Genomic DNA, 22,397 nt, shown 5'->3' on the forward strand with positions numbered 1-22,397 from the left:
GTATGCAACATCATGCCCTGCTTCTGCGGTGCTAGGAATTGAACCCAGGATGCGCTGAGTTAACATTCTACTGAGTCATCTGCCCCCATCTGTTCTTTTTGTCTACAACAGCTCAGCTACCCAGAATTACTGAGCACTAACCAATCTGCAAAATCTTCAACATAGATGTGGCTTTTTTTTTTTCCGTGAACTTGAGTCCACAACAAAGGGGTGAGTTACATAGGGATATAGCTGGGGTGTCATAGGTGACCATTCCAGATGGAAGCCTGCTGTGCCTCAGGGACTTCATGCCCCTGCGGCTTGTATATTTCTTCCTTGCTGGAGCACCTCATTCCCTGCCTCCTAATGAGTCATTTGTCCTCTCTTCTTCAAAACTCAGTGCATGTGCATGCCCTGTCTTTTGGGAATCGCTCCCTCCCATTTCCATTTTCACCCCATCTTTAACCAGGCCTTCTCCTTCAGCATCTTCCCCCACTCCCCTCCCCCCCCACACACAAACACACACTTGTTGCATCTCATTGTCACCCTGGCCAGTCTTAAAATAGCTATTTAGGATCCTGGAGGAAGAGGACTGGTGTTTCCTCCTTCCCTTATGAGTTCTTACCTTCACCGAATGCAGCTTTTCCTTTCCAGCACTGAGGAAGGTGACCCAGCATGTTTAGGCATTCCCAATGCACTAGGAGATGCAGTCCAAAGCCATGTTATTTCTACTGTTCTCAGTGCACCACCGGCTGGCCCACCTGCTAGATCCATAAGCACAACATTCTGAGTGCTGCACCCGAGTGGGTTGGGGTTAGGCAGGACTCCTGGGGATCTCTCTTCCCTCTTCAGCCTTCTCAGGCATGTTGATACCACTTCAGACCTAATTTCAGGGCAATGGAAACTGAAGATCCAGTATCTGTGGGCTTTTGTCTTTGAGAACCCTTGCTTTTTCTGGATACTGGCCCAAATAGCTTCCACTCACATGTCCACATGTCTCCCACTTTATTAAGCAAGCACACCCAAGTAGCATTCAGCCCTTTCTGAAATCAGTGGCTGGGTGAGGAGGAGGAAGAAAGGGAAAGGAGGGTAACAGAGCCAGCCTGCCAGAATTTCATTTGGCATGCCTTTGGGCTACAACACATCCAAGAGGCTGTTCAGGGAAGACACGTCATTGTGTTGCTCAATGGTTTTTGTGTGAACACTTTCCCTAAGCACTAAAATTTCCTTTGTGCTGAGAGTAATGGCCATCAGAAGAAAAGCAGGAAAGGGACCTTTAAAGCTGGAGACACAGACTTGCTTCTCTCTTTGTTAATTAGCATAGGATCAGTTCCCTGCTCTTAGCAGCCTCTTGGGCAGTGTACTCAACAGGGGTCTCTAGGCATCAGGGACAGACCGTCTCTTCCCCCACCCCCTTGAATCCTGTGCTTGGGTCAAGAGTCACTCTGAAAGTGTTCCAAGCAATCACCGTGAGCAATCATTGCAGTGGTTGTGTAATATTCCAGCAAGCAGCAGTAGAATCTGGACATTTCTACCCCTCAATTGCTGCATATTTATATGTCATGAGCATTTACATGTATGATCGTTCTGGTTACTGTCACCAGCCCTGTGATGTTGTGAGCATGTTGCTTCATTTGAACTGTGTTCCTGGGATCAGTTCCCGGGAGGAATGAGGACACCAGAGCTGCTTTGAGAATTTCTGCCACCTGTTCACAGTTGTGACCTTGCTGGGGAAGGAAGCCAGGAAGATTATAAACAGGAAGATGATCTCAGGAGGCTGGGAGAGGGACAGGGTGAAAACCAAGGAGATCCCACAACATGGTGGGATCATGTGACAGGCAAGTGGATCCTTTTTCTGTGGGGCTCACTGTCCAGGTCATGGAGAAAACGGAACAAGGACAGGTCAAGCAAAGAAGAAGCAGGCCTCGGGGTCAAGGGAGCTTGTTTCTGATAGGAAAAGAACCCATTCTCCCATATTGCACTCTTCCAGCGGCTAGCATGTGGAGGAGGCAGGATGTATGCTAGCAGTTAATGTATGCTAGCAGTTACACTGGACTGTGACCCACTTCAGGTCAGCTTGCATTGTTGATAATCTACAGGTCAAATATAGCACAAGCATGGCTCCTGGTGTTCAAAGCGTCTGCCGCGCCTACAGGCCATATATACCTGGTAACAGTAGTTCAGGGCTGCATGAAATTGGGACTGCCTCTGGACCGTGAGGGGTGGAATGCCCACATTCTATGGAAATCCAGGACCTTCCAGGATTCTAGTGGAATACAGATAGCCTTTGCTCTGCTAGATGCCCTGATGTCCTAGTGTAAGGCATGCTTCGTCAGCACGGGACCTTCACACACACCCAGTGAGGCCTGGAAACCCTCCCTTGTTCTAGCACTTTGTAGGCAGACCAGACTGCCACAGGACAGGCTTTCACATGCCAGGAAAGGCAGCTTGGAACATGAGCCAAGAGGTCCTCCTGGGAGACGGTGTGTCTGGCATGTGGGGTGACAGTACAAGGCCACTCTTCCCTTCACTCATCCTAGGATGTCCCTCCACACTGCATCTGGATGGTGCCAGCCGGATCACTCACCTAATGAAGATCTGTTAACGTGCACGGTTCTGGATGAAAATATTGAAGAATTTTTGAGACGTTTAGTTCATTGTCTGAAACTAGTTACCCCTGCAACATTTCAATGAAAATGCTTAGACAGACACTAAGAGGGAGGTGAGAGATGTCGACGGGCAGATTTCGTCAGTGTTCGGATGGTTGATACCTGGAGTGTCAGTCTCTGCCTTTGTTTGAGATCGAATGTCATCTGCCCTGAGGGTAGCTGTAGCACCAGGAAGCCTTGCATTAGGGTAGAATGGTTCTGACTGAATTCCACTACGTAGAGCTCTACTTAGAGCATAGTCTGAGCTTCCTCTCATCACTCACCTCCTCTCCTTGGCAGTTCTGGGGATGGACATAAGAACAATGGGTATATGGGCATTCTTGGGTTTGATGGCAGGGGACCATATTCTTCATCCCGCTGCAGTGTATCCACCGAACACACCCAGCTATTGAAGTCTTGTGCCTCGCTTCCTTTTCCTATCAACTGGGATAACACCTACTCAGAGGATAATCATGAGAGTTAACATGTTAATAGTATGCTACTCCAAGGGGTAAGTAGATCAGAAATGCTGCAGAACTTACATGTGTGCACGTATGTCTGCACACACGTTCACACTGTATGCGTGTGTATATATCGTATGCATTTATAAATATATTAAATGCACTCTGCATATACTGAAGCCAGTGTAAATAAATCTCACAAGTTCCTCCAGAAAAGTCACCCATATGTCATTCCTGAGATTTAGAATATTTAACAAACAGTTCATCCTGTGTCTGCACCCAGAATGGGGGACACGGAAGGCCAGCCGCCAGTGTGTTCATAGATGCTGTACAGAGCGTAGTTTTATAAAGGTGGGGTACAAATGAGTGACCGCCTGCTAAGAGCCACCCACTCCCCTTTGCTTCCCCGGAGCTCCTCTTTAGGCTGGTGACAGCTCCTGGCTTTCTGTTCCCTGCTTTTTGCTCTTGTTTCTTCAGTACCTGGATACAGTAGAAATGCACTCAGGAAACTGCAGGGCCTCAGCTGGCTCTCTGCCTGGATGCCCACAGTGTGAGCTGAACAAAGGTTCATGTGCCTCTACCCATGAAGCAAGTCTGGCCTTCCTGTTCTGATACAGCTGCACCATGGGAGGAGGAAGGGAGGTCCCCAGAGGCTGTTGTTGAGGTCCCAAAGTGACACTTGCCTGAAGACATTCTATGATAGTCTGTGCTGGAGTGCCTGCCCCCTGCTGTGTTTACTCACAAATTCAGCTAACAGTACTATAGCCAGGCTTTTGGCTATTTTTACTCTGTTCTTTTACCTACCATTCTTCTCCACTCCAATCCTTTCCAATCCCCCAACACTAGGTAGGAGAGAAAGAAGGATAGAGGGAAAAGACAGGATAGAGGTCTTTAGACTGCTTCCTGCTAATTAAGAACATTGAGTTCCTTGGGGCAAGTTCTGTCTTCATCATCAAGATATCTTCAACCAACAACAGGAACCAGCAAACAGCAAAAGCTGTCAGCAACTAGGAAAAGCAGCAGCAAGAATCAGCAGCGGGGGGGGGGGGGCTGGGGGGGTGAGGAACAGCAGCAATTACAGACCCTCTCAGGGCTCTCACATTTATAGCTCTCCAGAGTCCCCAGAATCCCAAACTTAAACTCTCTTCAGCTGGCAAAATCATGCCCCTGCCAGAGAATGAGACACATTATAGTTAGCTGCTGTGGACAATTTGAAGCAGCCCCATATTGCACACTTGATTTGTTTTCAAACAAAAACATACTCATGTAACATAGCTGGGTTTTTTAAGAAACCGGAAATCTCAGTAGACAGTACTCACTGGAGAGCCACGAGGGAAGGCAGGGTTCAGAGAACTAAGTTTCTTCACTAGCACAAACCAAATCCCCAGTGCTTCTGGGGAGAGTCATGTGTTACTAAGAAAGGCCATGGCAGGCAGGGGAAAGAGAGGGGAAAGAGGATTTGGGAGTGTTGATGGACTAGGAGTAGGTTAAAAGTATGGCCATCAAGGGAGCAGAGCTGTGTTGTAGATGAGACCATCATGAGCACTAGAGACCCAGGAAGGTCCCTCAAGAACAGAGGGGTGGCGTTCAGGGAGCTGATAGAAGATGAGGCAGAGAACATGAAGATGGATGGGTCAATAGGCCGTGGTGGCCTTTGGTGGAAGCCTTCCCCAACACCTCACCAACCTGGGACTATAGTGTCCTGTGTAGATCTTGAACCTCCAGATAGAGGCTTCTTTCCTGTCAGCCTGTCTGTGACAATGTCTAGGTCTTTCTGTTGGAGGCCGGCTGGTGGGTCCTGATTTTTATAAACACCAACGAGTGGCTGGCTCGTACTCTCAATCCTGGGGCACTTCTCAAGTACAGTCTCCTCAAGCTCTTATCCCTTATCCCCAGATGCACCCATCTCTCTTCTTCACGAGAACCCATTACATGCCAGCTACTATTTGCCTGTCAGATTCCCCCTGTAGATGCTAGATTCCACAAGTTCTGCCTAAGAAAATGTAGCCATGTCAGTTCCTCCAATATCCTCTGCCTCACTGTGGCCCGAGAGACATAGAAAGCCATTTTTAAGTGACCTCTTTCTGGCAGCTTAAGAGCCTATGAAGACAGGGGCCCTCTCCTTCCCTGTCATGCTCTTAGTTCATGTTGGGTCTGCAGTACCACAGTGGATGAGCCTTGGCCCTCCACACACATAACTTCCTCTCTCATTCCTTCCCTGTGTAGTTCCCTCTGGCCTCTGTGAACCAGAGAGACCCTGCCTTCCATGCTAAGCTGGAGAGTCCATGCAAGAGCCCACTGAGCTCTTAGCCCTGTGAATTCTTAGTCTAGGGAACCCTGGCAGGCTGGTTTTGCTCAGAGTCCTGTCTGTGACCTTGTGTTTGCCTGTAATTGCAGGCCTTCACGGTAGTCTCTGCTGCCTGGAGGCCAGCATTCTGTCTGCTCCACTCTGACTTTTAATTGTATCTCAAGGATCTCACAGCCATTAGGCCCCAGGCCCTTGGAGATGCTTTGTAACAAGACAGAAGTCTGGGTAGAAAATAAGCTGTGGGCAAGTTGAAGCAACCATGCAATCTGACAAACTGAATTCAGAGGCCTCCATGGGAAGGTGGCTTCAGATGGCTAGGGAGCCTTAAGAGTCCCCATCAGTTCTCTCTACCTTCCCACCTCCTGCCCACATGCCCTGAATGGTAATGAGAGGTCACTGAGTTTGAAGATGTGGGCTGTCTAGAGACAGAGCTGGGCAGCTTTTTTGTGTTTGCAGATAGGCATCGCAGAAAGAACTGGCTCAGCTCGAGGAATTGATCTTTCTGCAACGCCTGTCTGCAAACACACACGCATATACACACAAACAAAACAAAAGAAAAAAACCTGCCCTGTCTCTAGACAGCGCAGATCCTCAGTTCAAGGCTTCTTTTCCTTGGCCAGGAACACTGAGAACACCTCAGACTGGATGGATGGACGTGATATCTAGTCTGTGATTCAAGGCTGTGTCACTTCTTTCATCTTCCCTTCAAATCCCCTAGGCATGGTGGACTTCCAGAACCATCACTGTTCAGCTATGCACTTGCTGGGAGTCATTTGCCTTACCAGTTGGCCCAAGGCTGTGGTCACAAACCCACACATCGGATCCCAATCTCAAAGGAGAAGGAACCTGAGCCTCTCCTGATAATCACCTGCTGTTAGCTAGTCATTACGGTCATTCACATTGACCATCTTTATTTGCCCTCGCTTATGACAAAGACCTAATGACCTAAGGAAGATGATTTTCAAGTAGGAAGGCTTTATTTGGGCTCAGAGAGTTCAGTCTATCATGGTGAGAAGAGCAATAGAGCAGAGCAGTTCATGGATGGCCAGGAAGTGGAAAGAAGGCATACCCGCTATAGTAGTATAAGTGAAACTGTGCTCCCAAAGGATAACTACCAAGATACCAGGGCCTCTGCTGGGATTTTGAACCCAGGTTTCAAGCACTCCTTAAAAGTACCACGAGAGTTGGATGAAACGGTAGATGGGCCTTTCTGTGCTCTGCCTCATGGCTGTTGTGCTGCCCTAGATGATATGGTAGATAACTGCTTACTCTGAGCCTGAGATTTTCAACTCTGACCTTCAGTCCCAGGACATCCATACAAGGACAGACAGCAGGCCATCAGACTACACCCTACCCAGTGACCCCACTTTGCAAATAGGGAAGGAACCTATGTGCTCTGGAGGCACAGTGTCTCTGGAGGGGTTTGGGGTTAGAATTTAGAAACAACACTTGAGCTGGTCTCCCCAATTCTCTAGCTGCTGTCACAAGGCAGCTTCAGTGATTTTGATTCCTAAGTTTTGCTGGGACAGCATTCTCCCACACCTATCCTCAGCTCAACTTCCTTCGGTGTCTGTCACTGCTCTGTGCTCTTTCCACTTCAAGCTGAGACTGGGGAAGTGTCTCCTAGGTTGCCTATACCCCCAACAGGTCTCAGGTCTACCTGAGGTCTCAGGTCAAGGTCTTGAGAATGGAGACCCTCTCACCCCCTTTGTACCCTGCCGCCCAGCCCTGGACACCACCCGTTTTCAGTGTTTTAAATTAGTTAGACAGTCTATTTCCAGTCAGGAAAGTGTGGGCACTTAAGGAAATCTTGAGAAACTAAGAAAACTCTGAAAGCTCAAGAAACAAAAATAAAACAATAGACACCTGGATTCCCATGGCTGCCTGTCCCAAGAGGTACCTGCCTGTTCCCATGTTTTACACTCTTTTACTCTCTGGCATTCTGGTTCAGTAATAGTTTCTTCATGCTCTCTGATTGTGCAACACAGCAGATACGTCCAGTGCTGTTGGAAACTCCGGGTGTGTTCTGAGGTGTGACAATGCTGCGTGTTCCATAGTGCATCTGATAATACATTTGTGCCCGTGACTTACCCACCCGATCGTGTTTTCCTTTCTTTTTTATCTTTGTCTGTGTTTGTTTTGAGGCAGAATCTATCATATCCCAGGCTGGCCTCAAGTTCTCTGTGTGGTGGAGGCTAACCTTCAAATCCTGCCTTCCTGCCTCTACTTTCTCAGTGCTGGGATCGAAGCCTGTTTCATGCACCGCCTCACCCCATGGCTGATGATTTCCTTGCGGCAGCAAGTGTAGAAGCACTCTGGCGTGGTGCTCACTGAAATGATATGATGATAAACATCTCTGCACACAAAGATGATGGTACATCGAGGTTTTTTTTTCCTGGAATAGATTCTTAGGAGATTTTCAGGATGGAAAGGGAAAGCCATTTTCTAGGCTTTTCACACTTGGGTGACTGTTCTTTTGTGCCAGATGGAAAGCTGTGGTAGAGCAAACCTAGTGAGGAACAGGCCTCCCCGCAGAGGCTTGTGGCTCTTTTGTGCTGAGCAGGGACCAGACTCTAGGTGTTCCTGGCTCAGCAAAGGCAGAGATGGGATCTGACTCAGCATCCTACATTGATGACTTGGCAGCTATATGAGTCCTCATGATCAGATCAGGTTTGTCTTAGGGCTGGGATGACTCAGAGCTTTTGAAAGGCTGACCTGGAAGTGTCTGGGCACAGAGCTGCCATGCCAAGAAAGGGGCAACCTCCAGCAAGATAGAATTCCCTGAAAAATAACCACAAAACAGTCCTCCCATGAACCTACCCCTTATGAACCCTGTTTCCTGTCCTATTGTGCATTCTTCTTCAAGAATCTTAGAGACATCCAACCAGATATGAATTGTTGCCTTTATTTACTCTCTACCTCTCCTAGAATTTCTTTTTCTTGTTAAGGTCAGTTTTGTCCCTGCTGTGGCCCTCCTGCACCTAGGGCATCCCTTGACCCAGTGCAAGGGCTCAGTCATCATGGATGGAATGAATGGAGAATAAATAGGTAAAGTTATGGAGACCCACACCCAGGTCCCCAAATGTGATAGTAAGCAGTAACAGTCCTTCAGCTAGTTCAGTTTTTCAGCTCTAGAAGTGTGCCCTACACCTACCTTCCCAGACATTATTACTGACAATGGATGGTGGTCATCTCCTTATTTCCTGACTCCTTGCAGCATTGACACCATAATAGATGATGGTAATACAATAGTCCCATGCTATTGTAAATGGTGTCATAGCAGGACAATGCGAATGCTATTGTAAATTCTTTACAGACAACCATTTGTGTTGTTTGAACATGTTTGACAGCCTCCAGGAGATTGCTTGATAATTTGGGCAGCTCTGGGATTCTCCCAAGTGGAATTTTTCTGGGGTATTTCACAAGCCTGTATGAAACATGTCGTAGTACTTCCAGGGGGTTCTTCATGGCTGATGCCTTTCCCTCCCATTAGTAGGGATGAAATCACAAGAATACATCACAGCCTGCACACAGCATCCCAGTGCCTTCTCATTTCCACCACACAGATAAGTGTCACAGGATGTCACCTTCTGTCTTCGTTTGCCTTTTTCCAGTAGCTGAGGAAGGCCCCTTGCCTTCTTCTCCTTCTGCCTGGCCTCAGATTTCCTCCCACCTCACCCACTTCTTCTTGTCCTTCACAAGTCAGCTGAGCAGATTACATTCAACTGCTCACTGAAGTCCAGTTTGCAAGCCTGCCTCTGATGTCTCTCATTCCTGAGATGAAAGTCTGTTCCAGTACATACAGGTTCTACAGTTGTAAGCAGAGGCCTCCACCTCTCTGAACTTTGGTTCTTTACCTGCAAACTGAGGGTTAAAGGAGCAGGGAGAATTTTCTTGAGAACTAGCAGAAATACCTGACCCATAATACAGCTGAGCAGAGGAGAGTTCCTAGACCTGGCTGGCTTAGCAGTCCTGGTTATGCTTCTGGGCTGGTGTGCATCACAGCAGGGATGTATTTATATTCAAAGCTTCTGCCAGAAGACCTCCAAGGAGTCACAAAGCCTTCCTGGAGGAGAATGTAGCATGAAATGCTGGGTTAATTCGGCTACTTTTATTCAAGTCCCTTCCAACCCTAGAATTCTACCAGCAGGAAATGACTGAGAAGGAGCTTCCTGTGGGAGCTTTCTCACACTTCAAAGCTGGGCCTTGATTCACTGTAGAAGGTGGTTCTCGGAGGCCTTGGTGGTGGCAGGGCTCTGGATGTGACCTAAGGTACTGTCTTTCCACTGGCCAGAGTGTGGATTCCCCCCAGAGGGAGGGTGGTCCCTCCAGCAGGTGGTGGGAGAGACAGCCTCAGACTGAGCATTCTCTCTGCCCTGGGGAGGATAGAGGGGCAAGGTGAGCAGCAACAGGGATGTCCAGGATCACAGTGTTACATCTGGGGGTGTGGTCAAAATGGCTGTGCAGGTGTCATGTGTCTAGGTGTCGTGGTGACTTACCTCCATGGAAGTCACCAGCCCCTCCATCCCCTTCCTGTACTGTTGTGAGACAGTCTGTTGGGAGACACAACATACACACCATGGAACCATCAACAGACCAAAGAACAGGTAACAACAAAGTCAAACTTGGTGACCCCAGTGAGTTTTATTGGAGTTGCTGCCAAGAATATGGGTGAGAGGTTATTTATAGTAACAGAAATGTCTCAAAGGCAGCTATATTACCAAAGCAGATTAGATGACGGCTATAAAAGCTGTGAACCTGGAGCACACTGCAGAGCCTGCAAGCAGCTTGGAGAGTATCTTTTCCTGGTGGCTCAGTTGGTCTAAGCCTCTTCCAGGCAGCTCTGCTGGACTCTGCTTCTCCCTGTGCCATGGACTGTCTGAGAGTAACCTAATTTGACTTTGCTGAGGCTTCTCTGGGTGGCTGTTTCTTTCACTTAACCTTGGCTCATCTACAAGGGTCGATGGATTAATCCCCATGACATTTGAAACGGTGTACGCCTAAGTAGTTAACATGTGCTAGCACAGAAAGTACTAGCTGTACAGTAGGTAATCAGTAAGTATAAGCATTCATCTGCTGGTAGGTGAACCAGAAAAGTCCCATTCTACTCTTGCTTGCTGTTTTTGCAAGAATTTAAGATGCCAGACAACCTTATCTCTGCAACCGTCATTCACCCAATCCCTCAACGCCCCCAGCCTTGCGTTTCTGTCCTAGCAAATGTTAGCTTGATGAGAATTTTCAAAAGGTGTTTGTGGACCTTTTCAAATTCTTGAGATGAGTTCACACTGGCAAGGCTTCCAGGTTTAATCCAGGTGCTTGAGAGAATGCTGGCGATTAAAGAAGGAAATGGAAAGGCTTACACTTCGTCACCCTTTCTCTTCTATGGTGATGGGCACTTACGTTTATCCCTTCAAATCCCAATTCGAAAGCTCGCTGCCAGAACTTAGAGATAAAGTCCTGGGAGCTGGCCACTTCATGCTCTTTGCATGCTCGAGTCCCTGCCCTTTCTCAGGCAGTATAGCTGTGCCCAGCATGGGAGGCTGTCTGTGCTGATGCAAACCTAGGCACCTTTACTGCACTCTATGACAGTTGCTTTTCTCAGAGAGCAACTGCAATTTGAGGCCCAATACCCCGTCCTTGGCAGCTCCAACAGTCTCAACTCAGCCCATCACAACACACCTGTGGAAGGGGTGAGAAAGGCTGAAAAGCAGGGAGATTTCATCAATGCATCTTGGGAGAGAAACATGGAGGGGTCCAGTGACTCCCAAATTGGCTTTCTTCGGGGGTCCTAGGATGAGCTTCACTCCTGTCTAAGATGTAATCCCACTCATCATTGTCTCAGCTTCAGTCACACAAGGTGATCGATACATTATTAATCTCTGCCTTCACTGCCTTCACCATCCTAGCCCAAGGGGACCAATCTGTTTTTTTCCAGATGAGCTGTTCCTGGGTGCAGTTTCTCCTTCATAGATAATTGTTCTCATTCTTGAAGGTGGGCTGTCTACCCATAGGCCTTGCTATTCCTGGAACTCAAGGTGACTGCAGGTTTAGCGCCATGACTTATCTTTTTGCCTCCATTTGTTTTGTTTTGTTTCATTTGAGAATAAATCTCAGTTATCCCAGGCTGTCATTGAACTTGGCTTTGTAGGCTAGGGTGACCTTGAATTTGTGATGATCCTAGCAGAGGTTAAAAGTGTGGTCTACCGTGCTCTGTTTGGGGGATGGTAAAGGTCAAACCCAAGGCTTGAAGAAAGCTAGATAAGCCTTCTACCAACTGAGCTACACCTCTCTTAGCTTGGGTTTCCATTGCTGTGAAGAGACATCACTGACCACAGCAACTCTTATAAAGGAACACATTTAATTGGGGCTGACTTACAATTCAGAAGTTCAGCCCATTGTCATCATGGCTGAAAGCATGGTGGCATGCAGGCAGGTATGATGCTGGAGAGGTAGCTGGGAGTTCTGCATCTCTATCCACAGGCAGCTGAAAGAGACCCTGAGACACTGGCCTGGTTTAAGCATCTGTAACTTCACTGGGAGATGGCACCAGCCTGTAATCCCAGCACTCGGGGAGGTAGAGGCAGGTGGATCTCTGTGAGTTTGTGGCCAGCCTGGTCTACAAAACTGAGTCTTAGACAGCCAAGGCTACACAGAGAAAACCTGTCTCAAAAAAAAAAAAAAAAAGCATCTGTGACCTCAAAACCCTGACGCATTTCCTTCTAACAAAGCGAGACCTACTCCAGTAAGGCCACTCCCTGTAGCCATCGTCGTTCAGACCACCACAAGTCCTGACCCAAATATCTATGTCCTTAAAGGAGAATGAGATAGGGAGGTTAGACTAGATGGAAACTCCTTGAATAATTAAAATACTGAGCGTCAGGAGTCATAGGGTGTCCCATAGAAAAAGAAGCCATTGCAGAATGCAGGCAGATGTGTCTGCATTCGGGCCCAAGTGAAGAGTCAGGACATTTTAGCAAAAGCAGCCTCTAAGTTAAAAGAGGCCAGTACTGAGGCTCTAAACACTTTATCTGTGCCTTGTACTCAGCAAGTTCTCACAGGCTTGTCTTCTGAGAGCAGTGAGCCTCTTCACGGCTCAACTGCATCTCCCAGCATCCTACAGGTGCATGCACCTCTGTGGCCAATCTTTTGCTCATATGAGATTAAGGCAGTGATGAGCTACTTTCTGGCTCAGGTACAGCATGGATTGTCAAGCCATGAGAGCAATGATTCTCAACCTTCCTGATGCTGTGACCTTTTAATACAGTTCTTGTTGTCATGAACCCTCAACCATAAAATTGTTTTCTTTACTACTTCATAATTGTAATGTACAGTTATGAGTCATAATGCAAATATCCTTGTTTTCTGATGATCTTAGGTGACGCCTGTAAAAGGGTCATATGAACCCAAAGGGGCGGCAACCTACAGGTTGAGAACTGTTGCCTTAGGGAGTGGAGCTGGTCTCCAGGAAACCCCTGATAGTTTCTTCCTGAGACTTAATCTATTTTGGCATAGCAACAGCTAGCATAAAAGATGGCCTGGAGACTCCAGGGTACACAGGTTCCCAAGGACAGAGGAAACCAGAAAAGGCATGTGAAATGGGGGTGTGAAGAGACTTTTGTTCTTAAGTAATTTGATGCGTGACTAGACGTGGCAAGGGACTCCTTCTTTTGCCGACCTACAGAAAGATTCCTTCTGCTCAGCTTGCTGCCAACCTCACCATGTATCACAGGTCCCTTCCACCTGTCCCTTCCTCTGTCTCTGTCTTCCTGGTCCCTGCTCCCTGTGCTTCCTGAATGTCTCACTCTGGAGCTCAGCAGGATGTTTTTCTGGGTACCCTGCCCCATCCTCTCCCTCAGACCCCCACACTGACTCAGAAGGTCTTCCTTCCCCAGAGCTCAAGGTATCAGTCCTGTTTAATGGTTAAAAGTGAAGAAACAACTCAGAGAGAATTGGTCATCTACGAAAGGCCACACAGCCAGGAAACTGTAGGACAAGGATTTTACCGAAGGCATTCCACCTGAGCTCTACTAGGACCTTCCCGGTCTGCGCTTTCTACTGGAGCTGGACTCATTGTCTTACTCATTGCTTTAGTGAGCCCTACAGCAAGCAGCACGGGCTGTGGCAGTGGTCACCAGCCACCAGGCTAATAAGCACCCGAAATTTGCTGCCACCAAGGGACTCTTTTTATATTTAATTTTGATCAAATTACTTTATTGAATTAGTAGTGCTAATTGGTTCATTGATTAGTGCAACCAAGGAGCTATGTTTTAATTCTAAGGTTGAATTTTAATTAGAATTAGCCTGCATGGAGCCAGTAGCATTGAAGCACTGCATGCCAGCTGACAGATCTGCCTGCTGGCAGATGCTGCAAAGACCCTAGCATCTGGACCAGAGACAAGGATTTTATGCCATGCATCACAGCAGGGGGCCAAGCTTCCCATTTCCATCCTTCTACTTGCCTCAGAGAATCTAGGCTTTTCTACAAACCTGCTCATTGTTTGCCGGTTTGTATGATTAGACTCAATGAGCATCCAGAGAAGAGAATTCATTTTGTTCACAGTACCATTGCCAGGATCAAGAATGGGGCCTGGCATGTACTGGAGACCTGGTAATCCTTTGCCAAGTGACCGCTGGCTTCTGGCTCATGATACGAAGCCAGAGGATTGGACCAGGTTTTTGCTGAGGATCTTGCTCTAGACAAAGCTCTCTAAACATGGAAGGACACCACTTCTGAGGCCTTTTTTCCTAGTGCTCACAGCTCAGAGCAGCCTCACACTGTGTCTCGGTTCCCTCCCAACAGAGCTTGAGGCAGGGCTTCAGAGCATGTGTTATAACTAGGAAGTGTTTCCAGGTGCCCTGGGAGCAGAGCCAGGCAGAAGGAGCTGCAGAACAGCTATGTTCCCAGCTAGGGCTAGTCCTCACTCTGATCAGCAGCACAGGGATGGTCCAACATTAGGGGAAGGGAGCCAGCTTCCTAGGGTGGTGGTCAGAAGGATAGGAGGTTTCTCAGGTGAAGTAACTACTATATGAGAGGAAATTTGAGCAGCAAGTAGGAATAGACTAGGCTTGTTGATCAGAAGCCATGCTGGGCTTGGGTTGCAAATGAAGCTAGTGACCCCAAGGGTCACTTCACTGGGCAGGCAGGTTTCAGGTGTGCATTTCTTTGGCTGGGATCCAGATATCCAAGGTCCCTTGGGTCCTGTGGATTGTTTTAGAGATGCCAAGTATGACCACTTTTTTTCCCAGGCAAAGGAGGAGTTTGGAAATGACTCAGAACCTGGTGTGCTGTGTAAAGTTCTGGCAGCCCACTCTTGAAGGGTGGTGACACTTGGCATTGGTCTGAAGGCAGCATGGGGGTGGGCCACTTGCTCTCCCATGTGAGCAAAAGGCCACAGGGTGATGCTTGACAGATGCTAGGAAACCAGTGGTCCAGTCCAAATTCCTAGGCTAGCCCCAAAAAGATCTTGTGATGTGTGTGGGTGGGGGTGCACTTGTGTCCCACACGGGCCTTCCCACCCTACTGTCCCTTCTGTCCCTCTGTGTGCCTAAAGGTAACAACTTTACCTTCCCAGCAGCCCTCGCACCATCTAAGTACAATGTGAACTACCAGGGTAGTTGCTGTAAGCATGTGTGAAAGCAACATCAATACAGCCCCTTGTGCCTGTCTTCCAAGCCTCATATAATTAGGCACTCATAGTGATCTATCTGCCCCCAGCTCTCCTTTGTCAGGCTCCATGCTGAGAACTCCATGTGTCTCTCATCTAATTCTTCTAACAGCCTTAGAACACACAGGTACGCCTCCCATTAGAACACAGACCCTAGACTGCCTCTCTCCTTCTGCCTCTCCTAGATTCAGGCCACACCCTGCTGCAGCTCTCTTAATTAAGACTATAACCCTGTGGGGCCTTTAGCACCAGATGTATAAAGTAAGGGTTTCTATGATGTTAGGTCTCAAAAAAACCCGGGACAAATGGCTGGCTGAGGTGCCTATTAGCATATCAAAGTGGACCTGTTATGGAGCCCCCGCAACACTTCTCACCCCCAAGCCCTACCCTAAACCTCTCCAGCCTTTGAGTTCTGTCTCCCTTCCCTAGCTTCTCTTTCCTACATAATTCCTGGCCATTTTGGCTATGCACTGTCTTTGCCCTCTTGGTCTTTTGTCCCCTCTCCTCTCTTCCTCTCTCACTCTTCCTTTCTCTTTTTCCTCTCATGGTCTGGTCTATTCTGCTGGCAATTCAGTCTGGACTCTTCCAGATGCCTCCGACTGTGCCCGCCTCCCTCGTATCTACAATAAAAACCTTCTCAACCACACCTAGAAGAAGTATGTCCTCATTATCATTCAGGCACCAGATGTATAAAGTGAGGACACGGTTTCTAGCTGCCTGTTTCCTGCCCTCAAAACAATGGTCCGGAGTCAGAGCTTCCTTCTGCCTCCTGCCCCAGTGTGACCTATGACTGTTAAGTTTGGGCCAGGGTCTTTCAAGCCATGTTCACCTGCAGTGGCCTCCATGCTCAGCTGTCTCTGTGATTCCCACTGCTGTAGGAAAATAATAGGCACTGGGATGGTCCACTAGTCTGCGAGTCTGACTCTGTCTTCCTTTAAGGAAGTTTATTGAGACCCTAAGCAAAGGGGCTACAAGTCACATCTCCCTCATGGTGGACACATGTTAAGTCAAGGGCAGAACTTCTGCCTGCCTCTGTTCCCGAGGAATCAGAGACAACCTGAATGCCGGCAAACACAGTGGGGCTACTCATCAACTACATGGCAGAGAATCCCTCCCCCACCTCTGAAAACTGTAAGAGCCTCTCCCCACTCTCATGCTGGGTATCTGTAGTATTCAGACCCACCTAATAAACCTCTTATCCAAAAGACAACCTGTCTCTCACCCCCAGTTCTGAGACCCTTACAGTGTCTTGCAGCAGGGCCTGTGATCAGAGGTCATGCATGGCCTTTGACCTGAGACCTGAGCTCCAGCCCTGCCTCTGACCTCATGGTCCCTAAAGTCAACTCACATTCTTCTCGATGCCCTCCCTGGGAACCAGCTACCTCCTTGAGGTTGGGATATGTGCTGGGCTCAGCCTGTATCCGTGGGCCCATAGGCAAGGGCTATTCCCTGCTGCCCTGTCTACTTGCAGCCATATTCATTCCCCAGGAGTGGGAAGGAGCTGGACCTGCCAGCACTCCCAGGTAGTTCAGACTCTGGGGCAGGTGTTCCATGTTTAACATTTTTTAACTGAAAGTGGTCTTAGAAACCTGGACTCCGGAGCTGTGCTGTTTCAGTTTGGGACAGGAAGTCGAAACGTACAGTTCTCTCAGCTCTGCCCAATGCTGTTTACGTACTTATGTGTTTGTTTTCGAGTGCACTGCACAGTTTCACAGCTCTGTCAGTCCACTTTACAGAGTTCGTGTTTGCTGTATAAGGCTGAGCTGTGAAAACTGCAGGGACCCTCTCTTTGGTCCTACAGGCATCCATCCTCGTGCTGGTGAAGTTGAACCATTGTTTCTGTTTTTCAGATGAAAAAACTGAGACTCAGAGAGGTTAAGGAACTCCACTGATGCGACACAGCAGGTAAGCAATCCATTCTTCTTGACTCTAGAGTCTGTGCTCTGAGTTGTCTGGGCCAGTGTTGTACTGATCACGTCCTCTGCCAAAGGTTGGGCTGTGGCTTTCGTGATCTGGTGACCTCGTGCAGAACTGTGGGCTTATAGGAAGGAGCTTTGGGGCCTTAAACTGAATAGGGGCAGGAGGTGTGGGGTAGGGGAGCTGGTAGTGGCTAGGAAACTCCAGAGCTCCAGTGTCCTGGTTTTGAATGAGTCCTGGGTAACTGTCAGTGTATCCAACTCCCAAAAAGAGCCCTCTGAGGACCCCGCCCTCTAGAAAGCAGAACACTCAGCCCACACAGGGGCCGGGTGCCTCCTCCTCGTGACTGTGTCATATCCTGCCTCAGCCACAGAGGTGGCCACAGATACCTCTCACCCTCCAGTGACACAGTCTTGGGTGGTTGGACAGTTACACTGTGTGGTTGTTTTCGCTTGTTTGGTTTTTGGTAAAGCCAGAGGAAGTCCCTCCCTGAAACTGCCAGGGTCAACCAGAAAAGACCAAACCCAGACTTAATGTCTCAAGGTCATAGGCTGCTTGCTCCAGGTGATTCTGCTGTCTGACCAGCTAGCTCCTCGTCCCTGTGAAGTCTCAGCACCTGAGAAGACTGAGATCTCCCAGCCCTTGTGGGGCCTAGGCAGGAAGAACCCGGTTCCCAGACTTGCCTGCTCTCCTGAATCTCAAGTCACTTGTACACAACCGGGGGCCCTGGCAGCCTGGTGAGCTCCAATCCCACAGGTCAACAGGGGACACACAGAAAAACAAGTAACTTGAGCTGCAGTGTTATCTCATGATTAAGGCAGGAGGGGAAAGGCTACAGAGCTGGGGGGTGGCGTGTGAGAGCAAGATGACTTTCGAGTGTCCAGAAAAGCCATTGGTCAAAGTCACAAATGCAGTGGGGGTTATGGTGGTAGCTCAGTCGGTAAAGTCGAAGGTATGGAAACCTGAATCTGATTCCGACACTCGCATTTTCAAATGCTGGGAATAGTGAGTGACACATGCTTGCTACCTCAGCACAGGGGACAAATCCCTGGGGTTCTCGCTGGCCAGCCAGCATAGCCTAATTGGTAAACCAGGTTCCTGTCTCAAAACACAAGGTAGATGGCTCCTGGCAAAAATGACATATGTCATCGACCCCTGGCCTCCACCTGTATGTACCTGTATACACACTCAAGCACCTGCACATATATGTGTACTTGCACAGACACAAAATAACAAAGTAAATGCAGTGAAGAACAAGACTCTGGGGTAAGGAGACTGCTATGACAAGAGCAGTGTGTGCAAAGGCCCTGAGGTAGAGAATGTACTTGGTACCCACAGCTTTCTTCCACTTTGATTTTCTGTGTGTTCAGTCTCCCCCACTTCCCACAACGCAGTAACCACTTCTCTCTATTTCCGCTGTCATCTCCAAGTGCCTTTAGGATTGGGAGGGAACAAGAAAAAAAAAATCAGACAATTGAATGGGAGCAGGACAAAGGTATCTCTAACTGGAAGCTGTTTATTCATCGTTACTCCACCGCACTCAGCGCAATTTGAAACTGTTTCATTTTGTTGCTTTGCATTTGTTCTCAAAATGTGTTCCAGAGATAGGACTGTGAGCCCTCTGCATATCCCTGCCCTCTGCATATCACTATGGCAGGCCTCATGATTCCAGGTGGAGCCAAAGGCTCCATTTGGAAAGCACGGCTGAGCTGCTGTGTGGTGCTGGCCTCAGGGAGGGATGCCTAGCAGGCAGAGACTGGAGCTAGAGGGGTAGAGAAGCAGCTGGCAGGCATGGCTTCTATCCAAGGCTACTTCTACATGTGGTGGTGTTGGCACCTGCCAAACACCCACCCTCCAGTTCCTACAAGGAATGTACTCAAACAATCGAGGACCCCAGGTCCTCAATGTCACCACAGACTGGTTCAGTCCAAAATCACTGCATGGAGACTACCACTGACATATGCATTTGGCAGGAGTGTTTTATTTCATGAAAACCTGCATGCAGGGGTCAAACCATATTACAAAATGGCGACCCTAGAAAAAGGCTTGAAGGCCTTTTTATAGGAAACTAGGGGATTCTAGCAAGGGTTAGGTGATCTAAAAACCTAACATTGATGGGTTCTGGGGAAGTTACAAGGGTCAATTCCTCATTGGCTTTCGTCCAAGTAGTCGGCTGCATTCCTGTGTTTAACTTCAGGATGAGGTAAGGCTGCCCAGCATAGATGACCCATCCTGGAATAAGATATTTTCCTATTCTTGTGGTTATCTCCAGGCTGTTCCTTGGGTAGGGGATTTTATAGTCTTGTTCCTGGAATTGGTGACCTATGGCCTAATGCCTGGGACTGATGACTTTTCTTTTCAAGTCAGGCCTGGTCCTAAAATGGAAGCAAATTATATCATCCTCTCAGTGAACCCTGTGAACCTCAGACTTTGCAGGAAGGTGGTGGCACAAGAGTGTCCCTCTGATTCTGAAGTGTGACAAATCTTGTCTCTGAGGTGAGCAGCAGTGAGCAGGGGAGCAGGTCTCCTGGCAGTGATCCCCTTTTGTTTCCAGGCCTTTGGCTCTTAGCAAAGAAATATCCTGAGAATCACAAACCTTGGCACTCCTGCCCAGGGCTTCTAGGCTGGGCAGCGTTGTATCTCCAGACCCTCCATGGCCTGGGGATGCACAGGCTGAAACTCATTATTGGGAACGGTTGAGCACTTCTTTCCTGGGGACCCAGGACTTATTAAACCATCCACGAACTGAATTTCATTCAGCTGGAAAAAAGAACTATGAGAAAGCTATTCTGCCTGGGTAGAAGCTGCGATCACCTGTAGGAATCTCATAAAGAACAGGCCAGAACTCCAGAACTCTAGCCTGGTGAGATGCAACCCAGCCTTACTGCACCCTCCCCCAAGGGCAGGCTGTGGCTCTGCCAGCAAGCCTGCTTCACTGAGCATCATCGGATTATCCTGATCCCACAGGCCTGATAGGAAACAGATCCTCATGAAGGTCAAGGATTCAGTCTCCAGCACATACTCAGACATTGTGTGTGCCCTTCTTACAGACCCTGGGGTAAGAGGACTGCTGTGTAGACAACAGTAGGTGCAAAGACCCTAAGGCAAGGAATATATTTGGTACCAATTGCCCTCGTCCAGCTTGACTATCTGTGTGTTCTCTTCTCCCACTCCCACCATCACAGCCACCACTCCTCTCTCTCTTCCTCTGTCTGTCATCTCCAAGTACCTGTTCTATTGGTCTGTGTCAGGGAACAAGAAAAATGTGTCAGTTGAATGGGGACAGGACAAATGTGTCCCTAATAGGAGTTCTTTGTGGGGCCCCTTCATCTTAACAGCCTTTCCCCATTGGCCAAACTACAGAGAGTTCTTGGCTAATTCATTCTTTTTTAAAATTTATTTATTGTTTTATTAATTACAGTTTATTAACTTTGATTCCCAGCTGTAAGCCCCTCCCTACACCCCTCCCAATCCCACCCTCCCTTCCTCATCTCCTCTCATGCCCCTCCACAAGTACGCTGATAGGGGAGGTCCTCCTCCCCTTCCCTCTCAATATAGCCTATCAAATCTCATCAAGGACTGGCTGCATTGTCTTTCTCTGTGGCCTGGTAAAGCTGCTCCCCCATCAGGGCGAGATGATCAAAGAGCCAGCCACTGAGTTCATGTCAGAGACAGTCCCTGTTCCCACTATTAGTAAACCTATTTGGAGAATGAGCTGCCATGGGCTACATGTGTGCAGGGGTTCTAGGTTATATCCATGCATGGTCCTTGGTTGGAGTATGAGTCTCTGGAAAGACCCCTGTGCCCAGAATTTTTTCCTCTCCTTGTGGAACTCCTGTCCCCTCCAGATCTTTCTATCTCACCCTTCTTTCATAAGATTCCCTGCACTCTGCCCAAAGTTTGGTAATGTGTCTCAGCCTCTGCTTTGACACCCTGCAGGGTAGAGAACAGTGGTGGTGCATCATCTAGGACTTGAATTTATCTTATTTGTGAGTAAATGTCCTGCTGGATCCCTGCTTCCTGGAGGCTTCAGGGGCCACAAGTTTCTGATCTTTCTTCCCCAAGTTCTGAGAGTAAAGGCCTGAACCAGGGACTACACATGCAGTGGGTTGCTGTCTGAGACAGAAATATCAAGTGTCGAGTGCCACCATTTTATAACAGGGAGATCCAGAGCCCTCTAGCCTGGCCTTGTAGGAGTGTCAGCATGACCCCTGAGAACACAAGAGATGGGAAGGAAGTCTCCCACCCATGGCAGCATTGGAAAAAGAGAATTACTAGGTGGACTGGAAAAACAAACAAACAAACAAACAAACAAAAAACAGTTAATAGGTGGAGACCGAGTAATTAAAAATCACTAGGTGTATTATTAACCGAGTGATACATTAAAAATCACTCAGTTTCCTCATTTGTAAAATGCAAATGGTCCCTGCTGTTCAATGCTAAAGTCATTCCTGGTCTCTCTTCTAGGAGCACAGTGGGAATAATGAAAGTCAGAGCTGGGGCAGAGGCAGGTGGGGGAGGGGTGCAGAGAGGAGGAAGTGGGGGAGGCTTAGCTTCAGGCTCACCCTTTCAGTTTTGCACAACAACTCATGATGTTCGCTAATCACTAATCTAGAACATGAGGGTGTGGAGGTGGTGGGAACCGTTTGCTGTTTGTCCAAGGAGTTGTCATTTGCTCCACCCACCCCCCATCCTGATTTGAATGAAGAAGCAACCTGTCACAGAGAGCTGTGGTCAGGGAGGGGACAGACAGCTGGTGCAAGCCCTGGGCCTGTCTGTTGGCTTGAGGCATCCCATGAGGCATGTTGCAGAGCCAGACAGGAAGAGAGCCAGCTTGAGTAATATGTTTTTCTGTTTTTTTTTTTTTTTTTTTTTTTTAATATCACTGCTTGTCTTCCTGACGACAAAAATGCATTTTCCCAGGGCAAGGCCTTTTCTTCATGCACCAGTAATCCCAACATGTATCACAGCAGAGACAGGGTAGGGCTACAGCAAACACTTTAGTAACGGTGGAACTTATGCCTTCATGGGAATTCGAAGTGTGTTAAAGTATCCTTTACATTTTTAAATACATTTTATTTATTCCCTGAAAATTTAATGTATATGTACAATATATTTTGATCATATCTACCCCACTCTCCTCTAATTCTCCTCGGACCACCCCACCATGCCCCACTCCCAACTTCATGCCCTCTCTTTACGTTTTCTTACTTTGTAATTATTTATGTTCAAGTGGTTTGGCCCTTATGTGAATGGGTGTAAGGCCATCCACTGAAGCATGGTCTCCTATCAGGGGTCACATCCCTGAAGAAAATTGGCTCTTCCTCTCTCAGTAATTATCAAGTGCCCATAGCTTCTCAGCTAGACACACACACACACACACACACACACACACACACACACACACACACACACACAC

At 48.1% G+C, this 22,397-nt stretch overlaps 1 protein-coding gene across 2 annotated transcripts in view; it reads left to right on the plus strand.

Annotated features, from left to right (window-relative positions):
• The window catches only part of St3gal1 (ST3 beta-galactoside alpha-2,3-sialyltransferase 1), a 69,501-nt gene that overhangs the window by 25,652 nt on the left and 21,452 nt on the right, over positions 1-22,397 (plus strand). For both annotated transcript variants that reach the window (XM_055626519.1, XM_055626517.1), the window contains one exon: positions 16,912-16,966. In XM_055626519.1, coding sequence (XP_055482494.1) covers positions 16,953-16,966 — 14 coding nt within the window. In that variant the 5' untranslated portion in view covers positions 16,912-16,952. The remainder of the gene's footprint in view (positions 1-16,911; positions 16,967-22,397) is intronic.

Source organism: Psammomys obesus, unplaced genomic scaffold, assembly GCF_907164565.1.
Source record: "Psammomys obesus unplaced genomic scaffold, mPsaObe1.curated_primary_1811, whole genome shotgun sequence".
NCBI classification, from domain to species: Eukaryota; Metazoa; Chordata; class Mammalia; order Rodentia; family Muridae; genus Psammomys; species Psammomys obesus.